Source organism: Phocoena phocoena, chromosome 4 (genome assembly GCF_963924675.1).
Source record: "Phocoena phocoena chromosome 4, mPhoPho1.1, whole genome shotgun sequence".
NCBI classification, from domain to species: domain Eukaryota; kingdom Metazoa; phylum Chordata; class Mammalia; order Artiodactyla; family Phocoenidae; genus Phocoena; species Phocoena phocoena.
In genome coordinates, this window is record NC_089222.1 from 118610747 (window position 1) to 118632622 (window position 21876).

General features: G+C 33.4%; 1 protein-coding gene across 3 annotated transcripts in view; it reads left to right on the forward strand.

Moving 5' to 3' along the window:
• USP25 (ubiquitin specific peptidase 25) overlaps nt 1–21876 on the forward strand; it is a 118767-nt gene that overhangs the window by 22540 nt on the left and 74351 nt on the right. For all 3 annotated transcript variants that reach the window (XM_065876287.1, XM_065876288.1, XM_065876289.1), the window contains exons 4-7: nt 2118–2280; nt 10201–10287; nt 16247–16384; nt 18621–18697. In XM_065876287.1, the coding sequence (XP_065732359.1) occupies nt 16268–16384; nt 18621–18697 (194 nt within the window). In that variant the 5' untranslated portion in view covers nt 2118–2280; nt 10201–10287; nt 16247–16267. The remainder of the gene's footprint in view (nt 1–2117; nt 2281–10200; nt 10288–16246; nt 16385–18620; nt 18698–21876) is intronic.

Consider the following 21876-nt stretch of genomic DNA (forward strand, 5'->3'; position numbering starts at 1 on the left):
CTAATTACCAATGTAGAATTAAGGTTCCTTTATTTATACTTCTGGATATACATATGTTATAAAAGGAGCAAACTTTTCAAATGAAAACATTCCCATTTATAAAAGTCAATAAATAATTAAATATACCTTGTTATAAAATAGACTTTGGTGTTGTATTTACCTTTTGTATACCATGTGTTAGCTTTTCTCTTTTGAAGTAGTCGCCTTGTACAAATTTAATTTTTCCAGTTGATTATTCTTATTCTTGTATTACATTATGTTGAATTGTACAACTTGAACAGTAGGAATTCTCTCAAGTTGGCTCTTTGACTTACCTCCCCCTTATTTTCTTTAAAACTTATTTCTGATAAGAGTGGGATGTTCTAGATAAATGCTGATTTTCTTATGCCCCAATTCATCTAACTAAATACCTTCCAAGGAGTTCTACTACCTTTTAGTGGTCAATAGTTTAAGAGAAAAAGCTTGTATGGGCTGAGGTTGCATGGAGAGTTGATATTTGGGCAGAGTACTGCTGCTAATGTTGGACCACTCTTAAAAGTGTATACTGTTTATTTTTAAATATGTGAGTTTACTTTGATCTTTACATTGTAATGTATCATGTTGTTTTATTTTTTAATTAATTAATTTATGGCTGCGTCGGGTGTTTGTTGCTACACACAGGCTTTCTCTAGTTGTGGCGAGCAGGGACCTTTGTTGCGGTGTGCGGGCTTCTCATTGTGGTTGGTTTCTCTTGTTGTGGAGCACGGGCTCTAGGCGTGTGGGCTTCAGTAGTTGTGGCATACGGGCTCAGTAGTTGTGGCTCGCGGGCTTAGTTGCTCTGTGGCATGTGGGATCTTTCCAGACCAGGGCTTGAACCTGTGTCCCCTGCATTGGCAGGCGGATTCTTAACCACTGTGCCACCAGGGAAGTCCCTATCATGTTTTCTGCTTTCTTTTTTTCAGTATGTGGTTTTACTGATTCCCAAAGAAGACTCTATCCTACATTCATATAAGTTATTTTAAGTAATACTAGTTTGGAATCTAATACATTGTATCTAATGTCATGTTGTAAGGTTAGAGACAAAAGAATAATTTACTTTTTCTGCATAATTAAGATAGCTATATTATTTTGACATTAATCTGATAGAGCAAAATCTTTAGGAGGAAAATAGTGTAGCATGAATGAGATCTTCTCAAGAAGCCAAAAAAGTTGAAAAAACTTACTCTTGCTGAGGTTTTGTAATGAATACAAAATGCGTTAACATATTTAGCTATTATTTATGCTTATTTAGAATAGTAAGTAACACATGTCTTGAGCAGGCAAAAATGCATGGTTAGTTTATATGTGAGGATTAGGGTTTTCCAGCATGTTGTTACATGTTTAAGAGTAAGAAGAACACCATTAAGCAAAGTAGCATTACTCTTAGCCGTGTTTAGATATTTTAGATATAATTTTAGGTATTGTGTAAGTGCATTTATTTTGAAGAGGTTAATCTTTTATTATTCTGAAATGTAGATATTTATTCCAGTAGATTTCTCCCTAGGCAAACTTTTGGGTAAAGAAGTGAACACATAAATATTCTCTCCCTTTATTTAGCTCTTGTAGAATCATGGATCTCTAGAACTGAAAGGAACCCTAGAATTTACTTTACCCTTTTTATAATAGAAAAGGAAATTAATGGTCAGAGGAATAAAAGTACAGTTTTTTTCAATTTTTAGTTTTCTTGATTCAAAGTAATTCTTATAAAAATAGTCATTATGTTATATTGTAAATATGTATTTCAATACAGTGACTTTTCAGAAAACTTATCTAGGTACTGTATCCCTGGTACTAAGCCTCTAATTTGTTGAAATATAATTTAATATATTTCCTATTACATAATGCTGTCTTTTTGTGTTTGAAGTTTCCTTTTTCTGAGAAAAATAGGCTGCATGTCTCTTGATGTGTTGGCATTGCCACAGCTATGTTCTTAAAACTAGCCTCCGCTTGAGTAAATTTAGTTTTAAATATTTCTTCCCCAGATGGATTGTCTAGAGCTTAATCTATTAAAATCCTTAGTTTATAGTATGCTATTTTCTAGGGTACAGCACTAAATTAATACTGTACTTTTTTTCCCCATCATCTTCCCATTGTTTAAGAGTTCTTGAAGCCAGCATAGCAGAAAATAAAGCATGTTTGAAGAGGACACCTACTGAAGTTTGGAGAGATTCTCGAAACCCTTACGATAGAAAAAGGCAGGACAAAGCTCCTGTTGGGCTAAAGAATGTTGGCAATACTTGCTGGTTTAGTGCTGTTATTCAGGTAAGAGTCTTTATGCAGATCTTATTTGGTGGGCCTGACAGCAATGGAAAGTGGGTTGGGGTTGTGTTTCTTTTAAGCTGTATACTTTATATATAACTGCAGATCAGGTTTTAGTATGCCTTTCTGTCTACTAACCTAGTTTGGGGATTGCAGTATTCCCCACCCCACTTTGTTCCTCACTCCCAGTATGGAGTTTTAATGATAGAACACTACCTAATGCCTTATTCAGAATTAATTTTTCCTCCTTCCCATTTGTTGGGAATTGTCAGAGTGGAAAGAAAATATTTCTGTATATAAATCCCTGCAAATTTAGGGAAGGATGTAATCAAGGTATGAAACCAAAACTTTTTTTTTTGAGTCAGATCAGAATTATTTATATATAATGGAAAATATCATTCAAGAATTATAGTCATTTAAATACTATTTTTATGTAAGAGAGCATTTTATTTGAGGAGGGAACAGATTGAGAAATAATTCTCAATACATATGTGAGAATGACGTAAAGAATAAATGTTGATAAATAAAGAATAACATATTTTCTTTCTAACTTGGAAAGGCCTTAATGAAATGTTTCTTGAGCTCCTTATTCTAAAATGAAAAATGTTTGTATGCATAGATATCCATCGTCTTCTCAGTTTGGGCTAATTTTCTTTTTTTTTTTTTTTTTTTAACTTTTATGTGATATGACTTTTGACATAAATCTTTACCATTCTCAGACATTGATAATGTTATCTGTCAAATTGTAAAACGTTAAAGTCTCCTTAAATAAAACAATCTATGAATAACATGCTAATTTTAATTGCCATTTAGGAAAATTAATATTTGTGCTTATTTTCCTAACACAGCTGAATTGTAGCTTGTTTATTATTTCTGATGAGTACTTTTTAAATCATTAGATGTCTTCTAATTTACATTCTTTTACATTCAAAATATCTATTCATTTTGTACTTTTCCAAAACTGTATACTGCGTAAACTTTCATATGATATTAATGCAACTCACAGGTTATTAAGTTCATTTCTACAAGGTTGTTAATTGTGTTCTCGAGGCAATTAACCTGTAGTTTTAACTTTTTTTCTACTTTTGTGTTATAATTTCCAACTCTTTTCTGCCTTTCTGGCAAATAATATTATATAATTTGATTTCCTTTGGTTTTCTGGATTTATGCCTCACTTTTTAATAAACTGTGGTATACACTAGTTAATAATATGGTATGTTATTTGTTTTCCAGCCTATTAAAATGTTAAGGAATACCTGGATTAGCATAAAATTGTGATGATACTTTTGTTCTTGGCCTTGAGTATGCATTAATTGTTCACTTACATGCCAACAATATCTCAAACTTTATTTGCTATCTTAATCTCTTAGATCTTCTTAATAGGCTATCTTGCTTTACTTGCACTGTTAGTAAGGGCTTTTTTGCATTTCATTGTTCAATCTAAATTTCATAATTTAGTCATCATTTTAAAATATTAAGCACAGTTTTAAGGCTCTGATCTGAGTGTTTATGAGTATGCTTTGCAGCCTGTATTTGGACAAGTAGATGCTACCTTTACACTATTACAGCCAGTAAATGAGACTCATTGATTAGCTGTTTCTCTTAGAAAACTATAAGAAGTAAGAAAGTGCTTCTAAAGAATCAATAGTTTAGTTAGAATAAACACCTAGGAGAAGTAACCGCTAACCTTGAAAAATTTGGATTATAATAAAGTAACAAGATACTGACTTGGGGATGTGGAAAAACATTAAGCTTCGGAGTTCAGAAAATTGTGGGTGGGAAGAAAAATTTTTCTGGAGATAACTTCGTTTTGTTTTTGAATGTAATTTTAAAGTCTCTTAACCCATTTTAAGTACCTTTTACTTTTCTAGTAATTGAAATATTTTATTTTTTCATTTCTTGACATTTGCTTAATTTCACAGACATCTGAAATATAACAGTTTATCATCATAAATGGAACTTTTCACTTATGAAAGAAAATTTGGGTAGGAAATCTGTATTAGTGTTGGAAGTTTTTAAATTGTATTTTCCAAAGCAAGGTGGAACTTGTTCAGGCTGTGACATAAATGTACTGTGAAGTTTCAATTACAAACTTTTCTCAGGGATGGAATTTATTATACTTAGTTGGCAAGACTAGTATGAAACAACAGGGAATTCTTTGTAAGTATTTCTACCAATTATAGTAGTTTACTGGGATTAGCAATCTCTAACTTCAGAGTAGGTAATGAGTATAGGCTACAGAAGGCACAGCTTTGTTATATTTGTTCCTTTAGGTACTGAGACCTAAGTATTTTGGAAGAAAAGGGGAACAGAATATCAGAAAGAGACTGTAAGCAAGGAGAAGGTTGTACAGAGAATGGCTTATATAATCTTTTGGATGCTAATAATATTAGCCTGACTGTCTTTAGATTGGGTATCAACCAGTTATCTAGTCAGGACTATTTTCATCCTGTTCAAAAGGAGCTTTTATGTAGAAAGTACTAATTGGGGCTGCTTTTTCCACTAGGGTGTCAGTGAATTAGGTAGTTACTTATAGGAATATGTTCTCCTCTTTCTCTGGTTTGGGGTGTTAAGTTCAAGTAATCCATGTATTCTCATGATAAACCTTAGCACCATTCCCATTTGGATGCCTCTGAGATGCTCAGAAGTAAGGTGCTCATACTTCTCAGTTTGCCTAGTACAGTCCCAGTTTACTCACATTGTACATCTATCAGCACCTATTAATTAGTCTTGAAGCCCTTTTTCATACTCAGAAGGGTTATGGGTTGGATGATAAAGTATATGGTCGCCTTATGCATAAATGATGAAACTCTAAGCTGACTAAAATACACGCATCCTGAGGGCAGAGAGCACATCATCTAGGTTACTGTTCTGTACCAGTGTATAGTAGAGTGTCTGACACGTTGGAGGAACCCTTTAAGTAATTACTGAGTTAGTAAATGAATGAACCATAAAGGAGCATATATTACTTATGGTGGAATTGAAGACTTAAGATGCTTCTACCACTCTAATGTATTAAAAGTATGGTATTGAAAAGGTGCTGCAAGTTTTCAAAACTTTTCAGGATATCATTTAACGTGTTTTTCATAGCACTTGCTTTTGTCTCTAATTTTCATCAAAGAACATGAGTACATAGTTCAAAGAGAAAACCAAAATCCCATAACAATAATAGCCTTGTGAAAAATAACAGTCCTCTGCTCCAAACCACTCTGCCTGAGAAGCATAGTCCTGCTTCTTAAAGGCATCTACAACCAATTCTGTTTCTCTTGCTATCTTTGTTTTTATAAATGACATGCCTTTCTGCAGAGATAGATGAGGACTTAGCTCTTTCATTTCACCTACCTAGAATTGCCTTTCCTTTCATCTCTCAACATAGTTATATCACCAGTTAAAAATAGTCAGTAGTCAGTGTTTACATTTTCTTTGACTTTGTAGACATTATAGTGGTTTACTAAGACTACCCCTCTGTAATTCTTTGTTTTCCTGGAGTTGTCAGTTGCCACCTTTTCTTCTTTCTGTTTTCTGTATACTTATTTATCCTTAAAAATTTCCAGCTGCTTCAACCTCTCTTTTGAGGTATTATCCATAGTGTGTTTCATATACTCAAACATCTCAAACATGTTAACTCTTTTCTTTTCTTTTTTTTATGGTGACGGGAATCCTTTACAACATGAGATTTCTGTGCCTCAAATCCAGACTGGATCCTGATTTTTTTGTGGTTTAAGCATGGTTGCTAACTTTCCAAAAGCAGGTCTAGAGAAAGGGAATTGGGGAAGGGACAATTGGGGGTCAATTGGCAGGCTTTTACTTAACCCTATTTGTAGCCCTGAATCTCATCCTACCCTGAAATACACTATGACTGATTTTTATGAACCTGAGTCAGTTAAATTATATTCGAAGTTTAAATTTTCCTGTATTCCACAGGAAGAGAGAGAGAGTACTTGTCTGATGCTTCTCAGTCTGGGAAGGACATAGGGCTTTAATTGCTCTGTATACAGACTTTCAGTTTTTAATCCTGCCAGTCTGTTTCTGTCTCACATTGAAACTTATCTGACACCATTTCATTTTTTGAAAAATCCACCAAGGAGAATTTATGTTGCTTTTCCTTAGTATTTTTCATTATAGACAGTTTATGTCTCCCTTTGCTGTCTTGTCATCACTCTTTTTGTTTTCCATAAATTATGTATTTAAACTCTCATCTTCCATTAGCTCTCTGAAATTAGCAAGAGTTTAACCAAACTCTACTTTAACAAATTTCAAAATTGACACATTAACTTTGGACTGAATGAAAGGATACTTGTTTTCAATGTGTATGACTCACAAACACAATTTAGGCAGTAGTGACAATTACTCTTTCCCACCCCTTTTGAAGGCATGTGTTGACTAATACTACTATGCCTGGTTTATGGTATAGATTGGTACTTAAAATAAATTTCTGTGATTTGTTGTGATAATCCGTGGTCACAAATTCTACTTCGGGTAGTAACATATTAAGTTGTTTTCGGACATCTACCCGCTCATATTTTGCTGGAGTCCAAAACAAAACAAAATAAAAATGAAATCAGCTTTTTGAAGGCATCATAAACCCTAAAGCAGTGAGGAATTTTGAGGCTACACTTTGAGAGAACAAGAATTTCAGAGAGTAAGCTTCACATTTTGGGCTGATTTTATCTTTGAGGCAATTTCAGGAGTGACTGCTGATTGGCTGGGGAGCTAAGCAAAGTTTCACACAGGCTTGGAGCCCTAGGAAACACCTCAGATTTTCAGTTAAATTCTAAAGGGCTACACCCTAGAATTAACTGAGAACTGAAAAATAGGCCAGGCTTTATAATTTGTGAATCCCAGCTTGAGATTTTCTCAGAATTGATTGAGTTAAGATGATCTAGGCTTGCAAGTAGTCCCAGTTTTGCTGCCTGCCAGAAGGAAACGTAAATTCTGTTAGAAGATACTATCATCTCGAACTTAGAATTTTCTCCAGTTTTTTTTTTTTTTTTTTTTGCGGTACGCGGGTCTCTCACTGTTGTGGCCTCTCCCGCTGCGGAGCACATGCTCCGGACGCGCAGGCTCAGTGGCCACGGCTCACAGGCCCAGCCACTCGGTGGCATGTGGGGTCTTCCCAGACCGGGGCACGAACTCGCGTCCCCTGCATCGGCAGGTGCACTCTCAACCACTGCGCCACCAGGGAAGCCCCTTTTCTCCAGTTTTTTACATACAGTGTCTAGCACTCAAATCAGTCATAATTAGTTATATGAGAAAATAAGACATGTCCAAAAATTAAGAGAAAATAATAGATAATTAGAAATATACCTACAGGGAAACCTAAAAATCGAATTATTTGTTATGTAACTATTACTATGCTCAAGGAATTAGAAGCATGATTGAGAATTTTGATAGAAAACTAAAAACTATAAAAAGAACAAAATAGAATATTTTGTTCAAAACAAAATATTTCTAAAATAGAAAATTTAGAACTGAAAAATATGATAAATGAAGTTAAGATATCAGTGGAAGAGTTTAGCAGGATACAGACACACTGAAGAGAGAATTAGTCAACTGGACAGTTTGTGGAACATTTTCACACTAAAGCCATGAGATACAGATGAGAGCATATAAGAGATATTTTGGACATGGTGTAAATTGTACTAACACAATTTATTTTTGGTTCCAGAGGGAAACTAAAAGGGAAATAGGATAAAAGCAATATTTGAAGAGATGACAAAGAATATTCCAAGCTTGATGAAAGAGATGAAGCCACAGATTAGGGAAGCAATAGGAGCCAGGTAGTATGAACGTAAAGAATACTACACCAAGGCACATCATAGTAAAACAGAGAAACACTCTAGACAGAGAAAATACTAAAAGTAGCCAGATAGAAAAGGTGTATCACCTCTATGAAGGAGCAAAAATAAGACTAATGGTTGACTTCTCAACAGAAATGCTATCTTTAAAGTTCTGGGAAAAGTTAACTGGCTGTCTAGAATTCTATAACTAGCAAAAATCTTTAAAAAATGAAAAAGGCCCCCACAATTTTCAGTTTAGCAGAAGCTGAAATACTTTGTTACCAGGAGACCCACACCAAAGGAAATTCTAAAGGGTGTTCAGGAAGAAGAAAAAAGTTTTCCAGTGGGAGCTCAGAGCATAGAAGTGGGATTGAGATTCTCCAGATTTGTCAATATTCTCTTTCCTATTTAAATTCCTTTTAAGAACAGTCTGTACTTTGTCCCCCTTACTTTTATCCCATTTCTTCAGGACTCATTGCTGCTATTCTGCCATTCTACCATTCTACTGGAAAGGTGACTTCCCAATTGACAAGTCTAAAGATTATTTTCTTGCCCTTACCTTACTAGAATGTGGCAACCTTCAACCTTTACTAATCTTGTCCTTCATGAAATTTGCCAGTGATTCTTGGATGTACTCCAGAATCTTCTATGGTACTTTATATCTTTGTTGAGAGGTTCCTGACATAGGAATTTTTAAAGCTCTGCAGTTATTCTGATACACAACTATGTTTGAAAGCTTCTTCTACCCCTTTTTCTTCTGTGATCTCATACTCCACACTTCCTTTACTATTTTTATTTTGTCTTTCTTATAGCTCTTTTTCCTCTGGCTTTTAAATGCTGCTTCCTTAAGTTTCTGATTTTGGTCTGTTATTGTACTTATTATTTCTGACTTATAACATCTGCTCTCATTGTTTTAACTTGCAATAACAAGATAGTACAAGGGCAGAGACTTGATATATTTTATTCTCTGCTGCCTGTCTTCCTTGTGTCTGGCATGTAGTAGGTGCTCCATAAATATTTGTTAAATGAAAGAATAACTAAATGAATATGTTCATATTGTTTAATTAAAAAATACTTTAGATCACAGTTATCAGTTTTATGGTTTTACCTTTCATATTTATGTCTTTAATCCACATCTATATCTATATATGACTATTTATATATAGTGGACCAGTTTTCCCAACACCCAGTACTAAACAAAATCTTGTTTTCTTATGGATTTGTGGTGCTATTTTTATTTTCTAGCAAGTTGGCTAACCCATCTTTTACTAAGATTTAATACATTATAACCTCCAGTGCAATGATTTTCAAACCTTATAAACTGTGACTCACAGAAAGGAATACGTTTTACACTGTAAAACACTTTACACATACATATGTATGTAAAAATATCACCAATGAAAATTTTACAAATGATACTCTGGTGAATTGACTGTTTATGACATGTTCTGATATTTTCCATTATATTTTATTTCAGTTTTTTAAATTAATGTTTATCATGATGACATTAATGGGTTACAAGCTATAGCTTAAAAACATAGCTGCAGGAAGCTTTTTCACGAGCATCTTTCACATGCTTTCATTATGCTCTACATGATCAATATTACTGTATTTTTGAGTAACACTGCTATTGTTATAATTAAATATCTGTCTCCTTTCTAGGTTGTGTGTCTCCTTGACCATTAGCGATAATACGTAATTTCTTTGTGTCTCTATCACCTAGCATCTGGCCCATAAATTTATTTGTACTATATTTTTGTAGAATTGATACCTCTAGAAAACTCATACTGAACATAACATGTCTAAAAAGTTCTCAACTTTGCATTTGTGTAGATTTTATTTTGAGGAAACTGCTTAGGCACATAGTAACATAAAGAAAGGAAACTTTTAATAATATATATTATGTTTTTTTGAGTTGTCCACGTATAATTTTCTCCTTTGCAGTACCGTAAATATTGTTAATGATCAAGAATAATATGTCAAAATAAAAGAAATGTGACTTTTTCTCAGGGAGAAAATAGGCCTTTTTGTGCTAGTGGGAAATATTCTGTATATAAAATAAATCTTTCAGGCCAGTCATATTTTCATAGTTCTGTTAATAGAATTTTCCCTTCTGTTATCTTAAATTGTTGTTCTTTTTCAGTCATTATTCAATCTTTTGGAATTTAGAAGACTAGTTCTGAATTACAAGCCTCCATCAAATGTTCAAGATTTACCCCGAAACCAAAAGGTAAAATTATGAAAAATTTTTAAGCAGCGTATATATGGTTTTCATATTCTTTTATCTGTGTTTGCTTTTTGGAAATTTGCCAAATCAAATCTGAAATAGTGTCAAATTTGAATGTGAACCTATTAATCTCAGCTACAACAATAACTTCCTATTCTTGGTTAGTATATTGTAATTATGAATTTTTCTTCACCTGTGTGTCAGTAATAGGCCAATTTTTTTGTTTCACTTTAGTAATTGCTTTTTTCTTCTTTTTTTTGGATGTCAAATTTCAGTAAATTTTATAGGTTACCATTTACAATTCAAGGCCTTTACTCAGTTGCCTCCTGAAAAATTGTGTGGAAATCAAAAATTTATCATTTATTTCTGTAGCTGAGCTCTTTAAAATGTTAGTTTTGCACTGGTTGTCTTTGCAGTGCGAATCTGTAACTTCTAATATTGTTAGGCAATATAATGTGACAGAGAACACAGGCATTAGGACCACATTTCCTGGGTTCTGGCTGTGGACCTGCTTGGTCTAGTTACTGCTCATTTTCCTTATCTGAAAAGCATAAATAATAAAAGCAGTTATTTTATAGAGTTGCTGTGAGAATTAAATGAGATAAAACACATAAAGGACTTAGAAGTACCTGGTACATAGTAAGTACTAGGTGTCAGCTATTGCTAGTTGTTATACTGTTCATATTAGCTTTTCAAAAGATAGGACTGATTTGCATGCAGAAATTCATACTTAATGAAAAAATTAATTATGGAGATGATATCCTTGAGTGTAAGACTTCAGTGATCCTGTCATAAAGAAACTGTAGCCCTAAAGGGGACTGGGTGCAAAGACAAAGAAGTTATAGGTTTTAGTAAAGTGTTGAACTTTGTGTGACCTATTGTTAATAGTAATAATACATTATTAAATTATGTTTTCCTTTTAGTATCTAATTTTGAAAACTGCTTTTCCTGCAAACATGTGAAACATTTATAATGCTAGCTAGTGGGAATATAATTTGATTTATAACCAGCTTTTCAGGCCGTAATCTTTGGCCATAAAGTGTCAGACTGATAAGCCATTTTCAAAAGGGAAGCAAGATCACCTGACCAACTACTCATACTTCCAGAGAAATTAAGCAGACACCTTTAAGTCATTACAGTTTTTACATGAAACTTTTTGGACTGTTGCCTCCCTCTGTCACAATTTGGTTAGTTTGTTGTTCTGATGTCTTGGTTGAAGTATATTTATAATTCACATGATTATTTAGAATTATTACTTGCAATTTGAAAGATATCTAGATAATCCCCCTAGTACTTGGAAATTATTTACACCTCTAAATAATCCCAGGAACAAAGAACAAGTCAAAGAAGAAATTTCAGGGTATTCTGAACTGAATAAAAATTAAAACATGATGTATCAAAATTAGAGGGATTTAACTAAAACAGTGGTTAGTGGAAAATACATGAACTAAATGCCTTATTAGAAAATAAGAATTGTTTCAAATTAATGGCATCAGATTGCATCAAAAAATTAGGGGGGGAAATCTTGTTAATTTGAAAGCAGAAGAAAGGAAATAATTAAGTACATAAATCAATGAATTAGACATCAGGAAAACAGTAGAGAAAAATTAATGGAACCACAAGCTGCTTCTTAAGAAAGTTGGTAAAATTGATAACCTTCTAAGTAGACTGAGTAAGAAAAAAGAGAGAAGAAACAAATTACCAAAATAAAGAATGAAAGAGGGGCACATCACTGCATATTCTGTAGACAGTAAGAGAATAGTGAAATATTATACACAACAGGCAAATATTTAAAAAGCTAACAGCTGTTGAAACTGATGAAAAGATAGATAACCTGAGTATCTCTATATTATATTAAAGAAATTGAATTTTTAGTTAAGAACCTACCCACCAAAAAAAAAATCAATAGCAGCAAGGTTTATTGGTGAGTTATACCAAACATTTAAGGAAGAAATAATAGCAATTCTCTACATGTTTTCCCAGAAAATTGAAAAAGAGATAAAACTTCCAAATTTACTCTATGAGACCAACATTACGCTGAAACCAAAAGTAGAAAAATATATTTCAAGAAAAGAAAACTACAGACCAATATTCCTCATGAATAATAGAAGAAGAAATTGTCAGATTTTTGGCAAGTTGGATGCTGTAGTACATATAAAGGATAAAAATATACCTCATTGGCAGGTGGAGTTTATCCAGGACTGAAAGATTGGTTTAGTGTTCAAAAATCAGTATAATTCATCATATTAACATATTAGACAAGAAGAGCCGTATGACTATCTCAGTAGGTGAAGAAAAAGGATTTGAAGAAAGCTAACATATATTTATGGCAAAATCTCACAGAAACTAGGAATAGTAAAAAACTTTTTTATCCTGATAAAACTCATTTATGAGAAACTTACAACTAATTATAATACTTTATGGTGTAAGACTGAACCCTTTTCCTCAAAGATCAGGAACAAACAAGATGTCCCTCACCACTCTTCTATTAAACATTAGACTGGAGTTCTTAACCAGTGCTGTAAGGTAAGAAAAAGAAATAAGCACGCAGATTGGAAAGGAAGAAACAAAGCTGTCTTTTCATTTATATGACTGTCTATTTAGAAAATCCTAAGTACTCTACTAAAAAAAAAAGATGCTAGAATCAAGAAGTGAGTTCATTCAGCAGCATTACATGATACAAGGCAAACATACAAAAATCAACTGTATTTCTTAATACTAGTAACACACAATTGGGAATTTAAATTAAAAAGTACTTATGTAAGACAGCATAAAATATGGAATATTAGAGATAAAGTAGACAAAAGATATGGAAAACTACAAAAGATTGCTGAGAGAAATTAAAGAAATAAAGAGATATACTATGTTCATGGATCAGGGGATTCAGTTTTTTTAAGATATCAGTTGTCCCCACCTTAATCTGTAGAATCAGTGCAATCCAGTTATAATCCCAGCAGGCATTTTCATAGGAATTGACAAATTGATTGTAAAATCTATATGCAGAATCAAGGGATGTGGAATAGCCATAGCAGTTTTAAAGAGAAAGGCAGTGTTGGAGGAATTAATTATTTGGCTAATGATCAAGACACTGTTATTGGTGAAAAGATAGTCATATAGATCAGTAGTACAGAATAGAGAGTCCAGAAATAGAACAACACATATAGGGGTAATTGGTTTTAATCAGAGTTGCCAAAACAATTCAATGGTCAAAGGAAAATCTTTTAAACCAATGATGTCTTAGACAGAAAAATACTTTCCAACCTTTACAGGACACTATTTATGAAAAAAAAAAATCACAATGAACTGTAGACCTAAAACAAAGAACTAAAACTATAAAAATTCTTGAGGAAAACATAGAAAATTTTAGGGTTCTGGATTAAGAGAAGATTTCTTAAGAAGGACAATAAACAGGCACAAATCATACAAGAAAAAAATTGATATTTTCATCAAAATGAAAAGCTTGTCTTTGAAAAATTCATACAAAATGAAAAGGCAAGCCACAGATTGGGAGAAAATATTAGCAAAACATATATCATACAAAGGAATTGTATCTAAAATATGTACAGAACTTTTACATCTCAATAGTAAGACAAGTAACCTATTACTATATTGGGAAAAATATCTCAACAGATTACAACACCAAAGAAGATACACAGATTGTAAATAACTACATGAAATGATGTTCAATGTTACTAGTCATTAGGCCAAATGCAAATTAAAATGAGGGGTGCCACTAGAAGAACTAAAGTTAAACAATATAGCCCATATCCAGGTGTTTTAGAATGTGGACCTAGAACTCTCATTACACTGCCAGTGAGAATATAAAGTAGTTTAATGCCTTTGGAAAACAGTTTGTTTGTTTCTTAAAAACATCTACCATACAGCCTTGCCATTTCCCTTCAGTTCTTTACTCAAGAGGAATGAAACCATATGTCCACACAGAGCCACATCCAGTAATATCCACTGCAACTGGAACAGGTTAATGGATAAATAAGTTGTGGTCTGTCCACACAATGGAATCCCACTCAGCAATAAAGTGGAATTAATTATTAATGTACATAAACATATGGATGAAGTTCAAAATAATTATGCCGATTGCAGGAAACCATTGACTAAAATGAGTACATAGAATATGATTTGATTTATATAAATTTCTAGAAAGTGTAAAGTAACCATGGTCACCTGGGAATGATTAGGGAGGGGAGTGAGAGATGAAGAAAGTTTTGGGGTTGATGGACAGGTATGTTATTGATTGTGGTGATAGATGTATACATATGTGAAGCTTGTAAAATTGTACACTTTCTAATGTACAGTATATTGTACATCAGTTATATCTTGATAAATCTGTTTAAAAAAGATAAAGAATTGTGTTTGAATAATTTCTAGATGTGGTGGTATTTTCATAATTTATGCAGTGGCTAGTCTTAACAGCAACCACTCATTTTGCCTTTTGAAATTCAAGATTTTCTAGCCACAGGAATTGGCTGAGAGCAAAAAATGTTTTATTAAAGTATTTAACTTTTCACATATGCGTCTCAGCAGAATTTCACTTGATTTTCAAAAGTCATTTATTTCATTCTTGTCACTTGGCAAGAAATGTCTCAAAAAACTGCCTTGCCTTAGGTACAGTGATAAATGAAGAAATTGATCACAAGAAATTAAGGAGATTTCTGAAAATTATTTTATGGATTAAAGTTTTTAACATTTACACTCTTGAAACCTGTTTATATAGGGCACTTGTTGGGGAATAGTAAGTACCACAGAAAAATCATGGATTAATTTTTTATCTCATTTAAAACTTCTGCATTTCATCTTTATCATCAATGATGGAATTTATTATGCTTAAATAAAATCCATGTTTTCTATAACTTAGCGTTTTTATGTTAGACTTTTTGTACTTTCTGATTGCTGTAATGGGTATGTAGTTTTAAATCAAATAAATATTTGGAATCAGTTTTATTCCTTTACACCTATTTCTTAGGACTACTCTTTAATATATTGTGGGAGCAACTGTTTCTTTATTAATTGATTATATTATTCTGGGTAACAACTGTACAGACACACACTGCTACAAAACTATGCAAACTTGGAAAATTTTTCTAATATTTAAATAGTATATGTAAGCTTTATCTGTTAAAATTGTTATTTCAGGAGCTAACCATAGTAAGAATTGCCTGTCTGATTTGTTATCATAATGTATTTCACTAAGACATGCGAATTACATTCTTATAAAAAGTTTTCTTATTTTAAAATAAATTGTTTGTGATTGATAATAGTGGGTTGTTTTTGTTCCTTATGGAAGAAGAAAAACAATAGTGAGTTTTCAAAGGAACACTAGAATGATGATACATTAGTCTCATTAGGATCTAGTCTAATTACTTATTAGACTAATGTGTCTGATAATTAGGATTTTCACATAACAGTGGCAGTAGTGATTCATTGCTGAATGAAAAACATTAATTTCAGTAGATGTGGAGTTTGAAGAGATCATTGACTTGGAGGGGCCTGGGAAGGCTTCATGGAGGAGGGGGATTTTTGCTTAAATGGGTTTATTGAGCGTAAAGTACTTAAGTAGTGCCTGGCATATGGTTAGCACTCATTGAATATTGGCTCTTGTTATTGCTGTCCTCAGCAGCAGCTGGGCTTTGCTGAATGGAAAGGATTATAATAAACAGACTTAAATGAGGATATTCTTGGCTGGGTAATGACATGATTTACTGTGAATATGTGGCATTTATTCTAAAATTGTGAGCTTAGTCTAGGTCCTCTGCTCTTTCCATGTTTGACTTCTTCTTTCAGTCTCCTAGATGACAAGATCACTCTTCCTTTTTTATGATAATAGGAGTGCTAGATTCATCCCTAATCTATATTAGTTAAATTTTTGGTTAATTTTAAAATGAGTATCTCTTTACCAGTAAAGATTTTAATCTTCACTTAAGGATTTTTTCTTTTTTTTCAATAGGAGCATCGGAATTTGCCTTTTATGCGTGAGCTTCGGTATCTATTTGCACTTCTTGTTGGTACTAAAAGGAAATATGTTGATCCATCAAGAGCAGTTGAAATTCTTAAGGATGCTTTCAAATCAAATGACTCCCAGCAGGTAGCTTTGTTGTGCTTACTAGTTCATTAACTTTTTTATTTAATCTGATCTTTTCTTAAGCAGTTTTTTTCAAAGATAAATGACAAAGGTGTTGTCATTTATCTTTATACAAATAAGCTGGAGCCACTTAAAACATTGTTTGTTTGGAAGATTTACTTTTAAATTAAGAAATAGTGATAATCTTGAAAGTATATGATAAATGAAGCTGTAATTTATATTATAATTAAAATTACTAAATGAAAGCAGTAGGTAAAATTCAGAATGTTCACAAATTTTTAATTAAAAATCTTCACCAAGGTGTGATAACCCAGTGTCAGTATAGTGTACACGCTTTTGATATGCCTCTTTTTGCTGGCAGAAAGTAGTTTTCCATAATTACTCAGAAAAGGTTTCTGAATGACATTAACTTTGTTATTTTATTTTTCTTTTATTGCTCTTTTATTTCCCAATCTTTATGTAGTGCTGTTTGGTTGCTTTTTATCAATTTTTTAGAAAGAATATTGGGAATTTTCCTATAAAAATAGAAAATGTCTATAAACAAACCAACATTTTCACATATAATGTGAGAAGTCAGAGAAATTAAAGAAGGAAAGTGGAAGAGAAGGAAAGAAAGTAACAGAGAATAATAGCAACAGTGTTGGAAAAGATGACAGTGACATAATGGGCAAAAAATAAAGACGATACTTGAGAGGAGATTTAAAAAATCTGCTACGTTTGCAGTGTAGGTGTTGTAGTACTTGGATATATATCTGTTACATGGATGTGTGGAGAGCTGAAAGATGTCTGATTTTGCCACTGCCTTCCCTGTGCTTTTTTTTTTTAATTCACTTTTTATGGCAAAGATAAATGAACAAAAAAGGTGGTCACATCAGAATTTGCTTATATTTGTTGTTTTTCTCCCCCCTAACATTTTCTTCTAAAGAGTATTGGATAAGTAGGAAACCTTTTTGTTTCTTGTCAGATATAACCTTGCAGGGTAAGTAATGTTATAGAAAAGTATGGAAAGTCATTTTAAAGTCTTATATTAGTGTGCTAGGACAGCTGTAACAAATTATCACAATCCGAGTGATTTCAAGACAATAGAAAATGATTCTCTTATAGTTCTAGAAGCCAGAAGTTCAAAATAAAGGTGTTGGCAGGGCCGTGCTCCCTCCGGTGGCTCTCAAGGAGAATCCTTCCTGTTAAGGAAGTTGTCTTTATATGTTAAGTTTAGTTGTCTTTATATGGCTTTGGAGCAATTTATTTAAGCTTCCTAGACCTTAGTTTCAACATTTTAAAGGTAAATAGGTTGGCCCAGATGCTTTTCAAAAAACTTCTATCTGTGAAAATGTATAATAGTAAGATTGTTTTATATTTGGGACTATTTTGATAAAGGCAAATTGCTTACACTTATTTATCTGTCTTTGGGAAGTCATAGTAGGGTTGCTTTATCCCTCCAGCCCACCCCAGCCCACTCCACTCCCCACAAACCTGTTTGCTATGCTCCAGGTCGGAGTGTTGAAAGAATTTTATGGTAGTTGACAAGTACAACTGCCACTGCTTATTCCTGTTTATCTATGTCAGGTAATCTAGGACCGAAGGGATGGCAAAAGGTGAAGATTGTGCTGGTTCTGATTGGAGAATCAGTTCGAAGTTCATGAGGTGGTAGACTTGATAGTTGGGGAGTCAGTGATTAATTAGGCTCAACCTATCCAAATTAACAGATATCTTAGTAAAATCAGATATGGCTTAAAAAGTTGTGCATTAACAGTTGAATTGAAAAAATGAATTGTTTAAAAACACATATTCCTTCTAAGACAGAAACCAGTAATAAATCTTTATATAATGAAGAACTCTTTGGTAACGTGGGTCCTTCATTTTATAAAGATTCATTAGAGAGCTCTTTGTGGGGAGGTAATAACTTTTTAAAAATCTCATTGATAAGTTTGAATTTATACACACACACACACACACACACACACACACACACACATACATACATATTTTTTTCCCTCCTAAGGTGAAACCCAGTTACATGATTATGAATATAATGCTTGTTTTTCTCAAATATTGATTTTATGCTCTGGTTGAGTTATAAATATTTCTTGCATTTGATGGGAAACATTTCAGTGATACCGTTGTGAGGAGTCAGTTAATTATACATTTGAAAAGACTGGCTGTAAGTTTTATGTTGCAGTATTTAGTGTTTTCATTGGTAGGCTCGAATTTCAACAAGACTTTTTTTTCCCCCCCACAGCAAGACGTGAGTGAGTTTACACACAAATTATTAGATTGGTTAGAAGATGCCTTCCAAATGAAAGCTGAAGAGGAGACGTAAGTTATTGTGAAATTTAGTGATGGAGATAAATTAGGAGATCGATAAATAACACTTTTTTTTTTTATGTATTCAGTGTCAACAGAGAAATAAGAATCTGAGATAAGTGTGTGGAAACCCAAATGTTATCTGTATTTTTGACAAACTCTTTGGAATTTATGGCAGCAAATGTTGGGTAGCTTTAGATGTCCAATATAAGGTCAATCTAGTGAGAGATATCTAAGAAGTGATCTCTGAAAAAGCTAACCCCACATCCTCAGTTCTTATTCCATGAAGTCATATTCCATGAAGAAGAATGGGTCAGTGGTAGGGAAACATGCCAGGAGTAATAATTCTGATGAAATCTTTTTACATGGAATCGTGAGGACATTCATGATTCCTTCCATGTAAAGTTTCTTTTTAACATTCCCTGGGGCTTTTTATTTTGTGCCCATTTGGTTGAACCACTAAGACTCTGGTCATTTAAAATATATGGGCAGATCTCCTTAAGGGAAGAAGTTCACACACTTTCAGGGTGGTCCTACTCCCACTCTTCTGAGGCCACTCTCCTAACACCAAACATTGGTTCCTTTGTGCATCTTCCTGAAACATTGGTAGACCATTTAGGATTTGCCACCACAGGTTCTGATATGATTCTACAAGATGCATTACGTAAATTAACACCTAGAATACAGGCAAAAATCCAAGGCTGAAAATTCTTTCCTTCTCTTTTTATCTATTTTTGTTCTTATTTGTTCTTCTTCCAGTTTTATTGAGATATAATTGACATAACAGCACTGTGTAAGTTTGAAGTATACAGCATAATTATTTGACTTACATACATCATAAAATGATTACCACAGTAAGTTTAGTGAACATCCATCATCTCATATAGGTAATATAAGAAAAAGAAAAAAATATTCATTCCTTGTGACGAGAGCTCTTAGAATTTATTCTTACAAATTTCAAATATAACATACAGCAGTGTTAATTGTATTAATCATTTCAGTACTTATTTATCTTATGACTGGAAGTTTGTACCTTTTGACCACCTTTGTCATCATACAAAGATATTTGGTTATTATTGACTATATTCCCCATGCTGTACATCCCTGTGACTCACTTATTTTGTAACTAGAAGTTTCTACCTCTTAATTTCCCTCACCTACTTCACTCATCCCCTGCCACCATCCACTTTCCTACTGGCAACCATCTGTTTGTTTTCTGTATCTATGACTCTGTTCTGTTTTTTGTTTGTTCATTTGTTTTTTAGATTCCGTATGTGAGTGAAATGATACAATATTTGTCTTCCTCTGACTTATTTCACTTAGCATAATATCCTCTAGGTCTATCCGTGTTGTCACAAATGGCAAGGTTTCATTCTTTTTTTATGGCTGAATAATATTACATGGAATGTGTATATACACACTCACACACACACACACACACACACAGACACACACATCTTTATCCATTTATCTATCAGTGGACACTTAGGTTGCATCTGTATCTTAGCTATTGTGAATAATGCTGCAATGAACTTACAGGTGCATATATCTTTTTGAATTAGTGTTTTTGTTTTCTTTGGATAAGTATCCAGAAGTGGAATTGCTGGATCATATATGGTAGTTCTGTTTTTAACTTTTTGACAGCCTCCATACTGTTTGGCATAGTGACTGCACCAATTTACATTACCACCAAGAATGCATGAGGGTTCCCTTTTCTCCACATTTTCACCAATGCTTGTTGTTTGCTGTCTTTCTTGTTTGTTTAGCCTCCATATGTTTGTGTTTTTACATTTTTTTCCCTGTAGTTTATTTCTAATCTCATAGTGTTGTGGTCAGAAAAGATGCTTGATATGATTTCAGTTTTCTTAAATTTACTGAGGCTTGATTTGTGACCCAACATGTGATCTATCCTGGAGAATGTTCCACGTGCACTTGAGAAGAAAATGTAATCTGCTGTTTTCAGATGGAATGTCCTATAATATCAATTAAATCTATCTGGTCTATTGTGTCATTTAAGCTTGTGTTTCCTTATTAATTTTCTGTCTGGATGATCTGTCCATTGGTGTAAATGACATGTTAAAGTCCCCCACTATTATTGTGTTACTGTTGATTTCCTCTTTTATAGTTCTTAGCATTTGCCTTATGTATTGAGGTGCTCCTATGTTGGGTGCATATATATTTATAATTGTTATACGTTCTTCTTGGGTCGATCCCTTGATCATTATGTAATGTCCTTCCTTGTCTCTTGTAACATTCTTTATTTTAAAGTCTATTTTATCTGATATGAGTATTGCTACTCCAGCTTTCTTTTGATTTCCATTTGCATGGAATATCTTTTTCCATCCCCTCACTTTCAGTCTATATGTGTCCCTAGGTCTGAAGTGGGTGTCTTGTAGACAGCATATAGATGGGTCTTGTTTTTGTATCCATTCAGCAAGCCTGTGTCTTTTGGTTGGAGCATTTAATTCATTTCCATTTAAGGTAATTATCGATATGTATGTTCCTATTACCATTTTCTTAATTGTTTTGGGTTTGTTTTTGTAGGTCCTTTTCCTGTGCTTCCCACTTAGAGAAGTTCCTTTAGCATTTGTTGTAGAGGTGGTTTGGTGGTGCTGAATTCTCTTAGCTTTTGCTTGTCGGTAAAGCTTTTGATTTCTCCATTGAATCTGAATGAGATCCTTGCTGGGTAGACTAATCTTTGCTGTAGGTTCTTCCCTTTCATCACTTTAAATATGTCCTGCCACTCCCTTCTGGCTTGTAGAATTTCTGCTGAGAAATCAGCTGTTAACCTTATGGGAGTTCCCTTTTATGTTATTTGTCGTTTTTTCCTTGTTGCTTTTAATAACTTTACTTTGTCTTTAATTTTTGTCAATTTGATTACTATGTGTCTCAGCGTGTTTCTCCTTGGGTTTATCCTGCCTGGGACTCTGTGCTTCCTGGACTTGGGTGGCTATTTCCTTTCCCATGTTAGGGAAGTTTTCAACTATAATCTCTTCAGATATTTTCTCGGGTCCTTTCTAGGTCTCTTCTCCTTCTGGGACCCCTATAATGCGAATGTTGTTGGCGTTTAATGTTGTCCCAGAGGTCTCTTAGGCTGTCTTCATTTCTTTTCATTCCTTCTTCTTTATTCTGTTCCGTGGCAGTGAATTCCATCATTCTGTCTTCCCCGTCACTTATCCATTCTTCTGCCT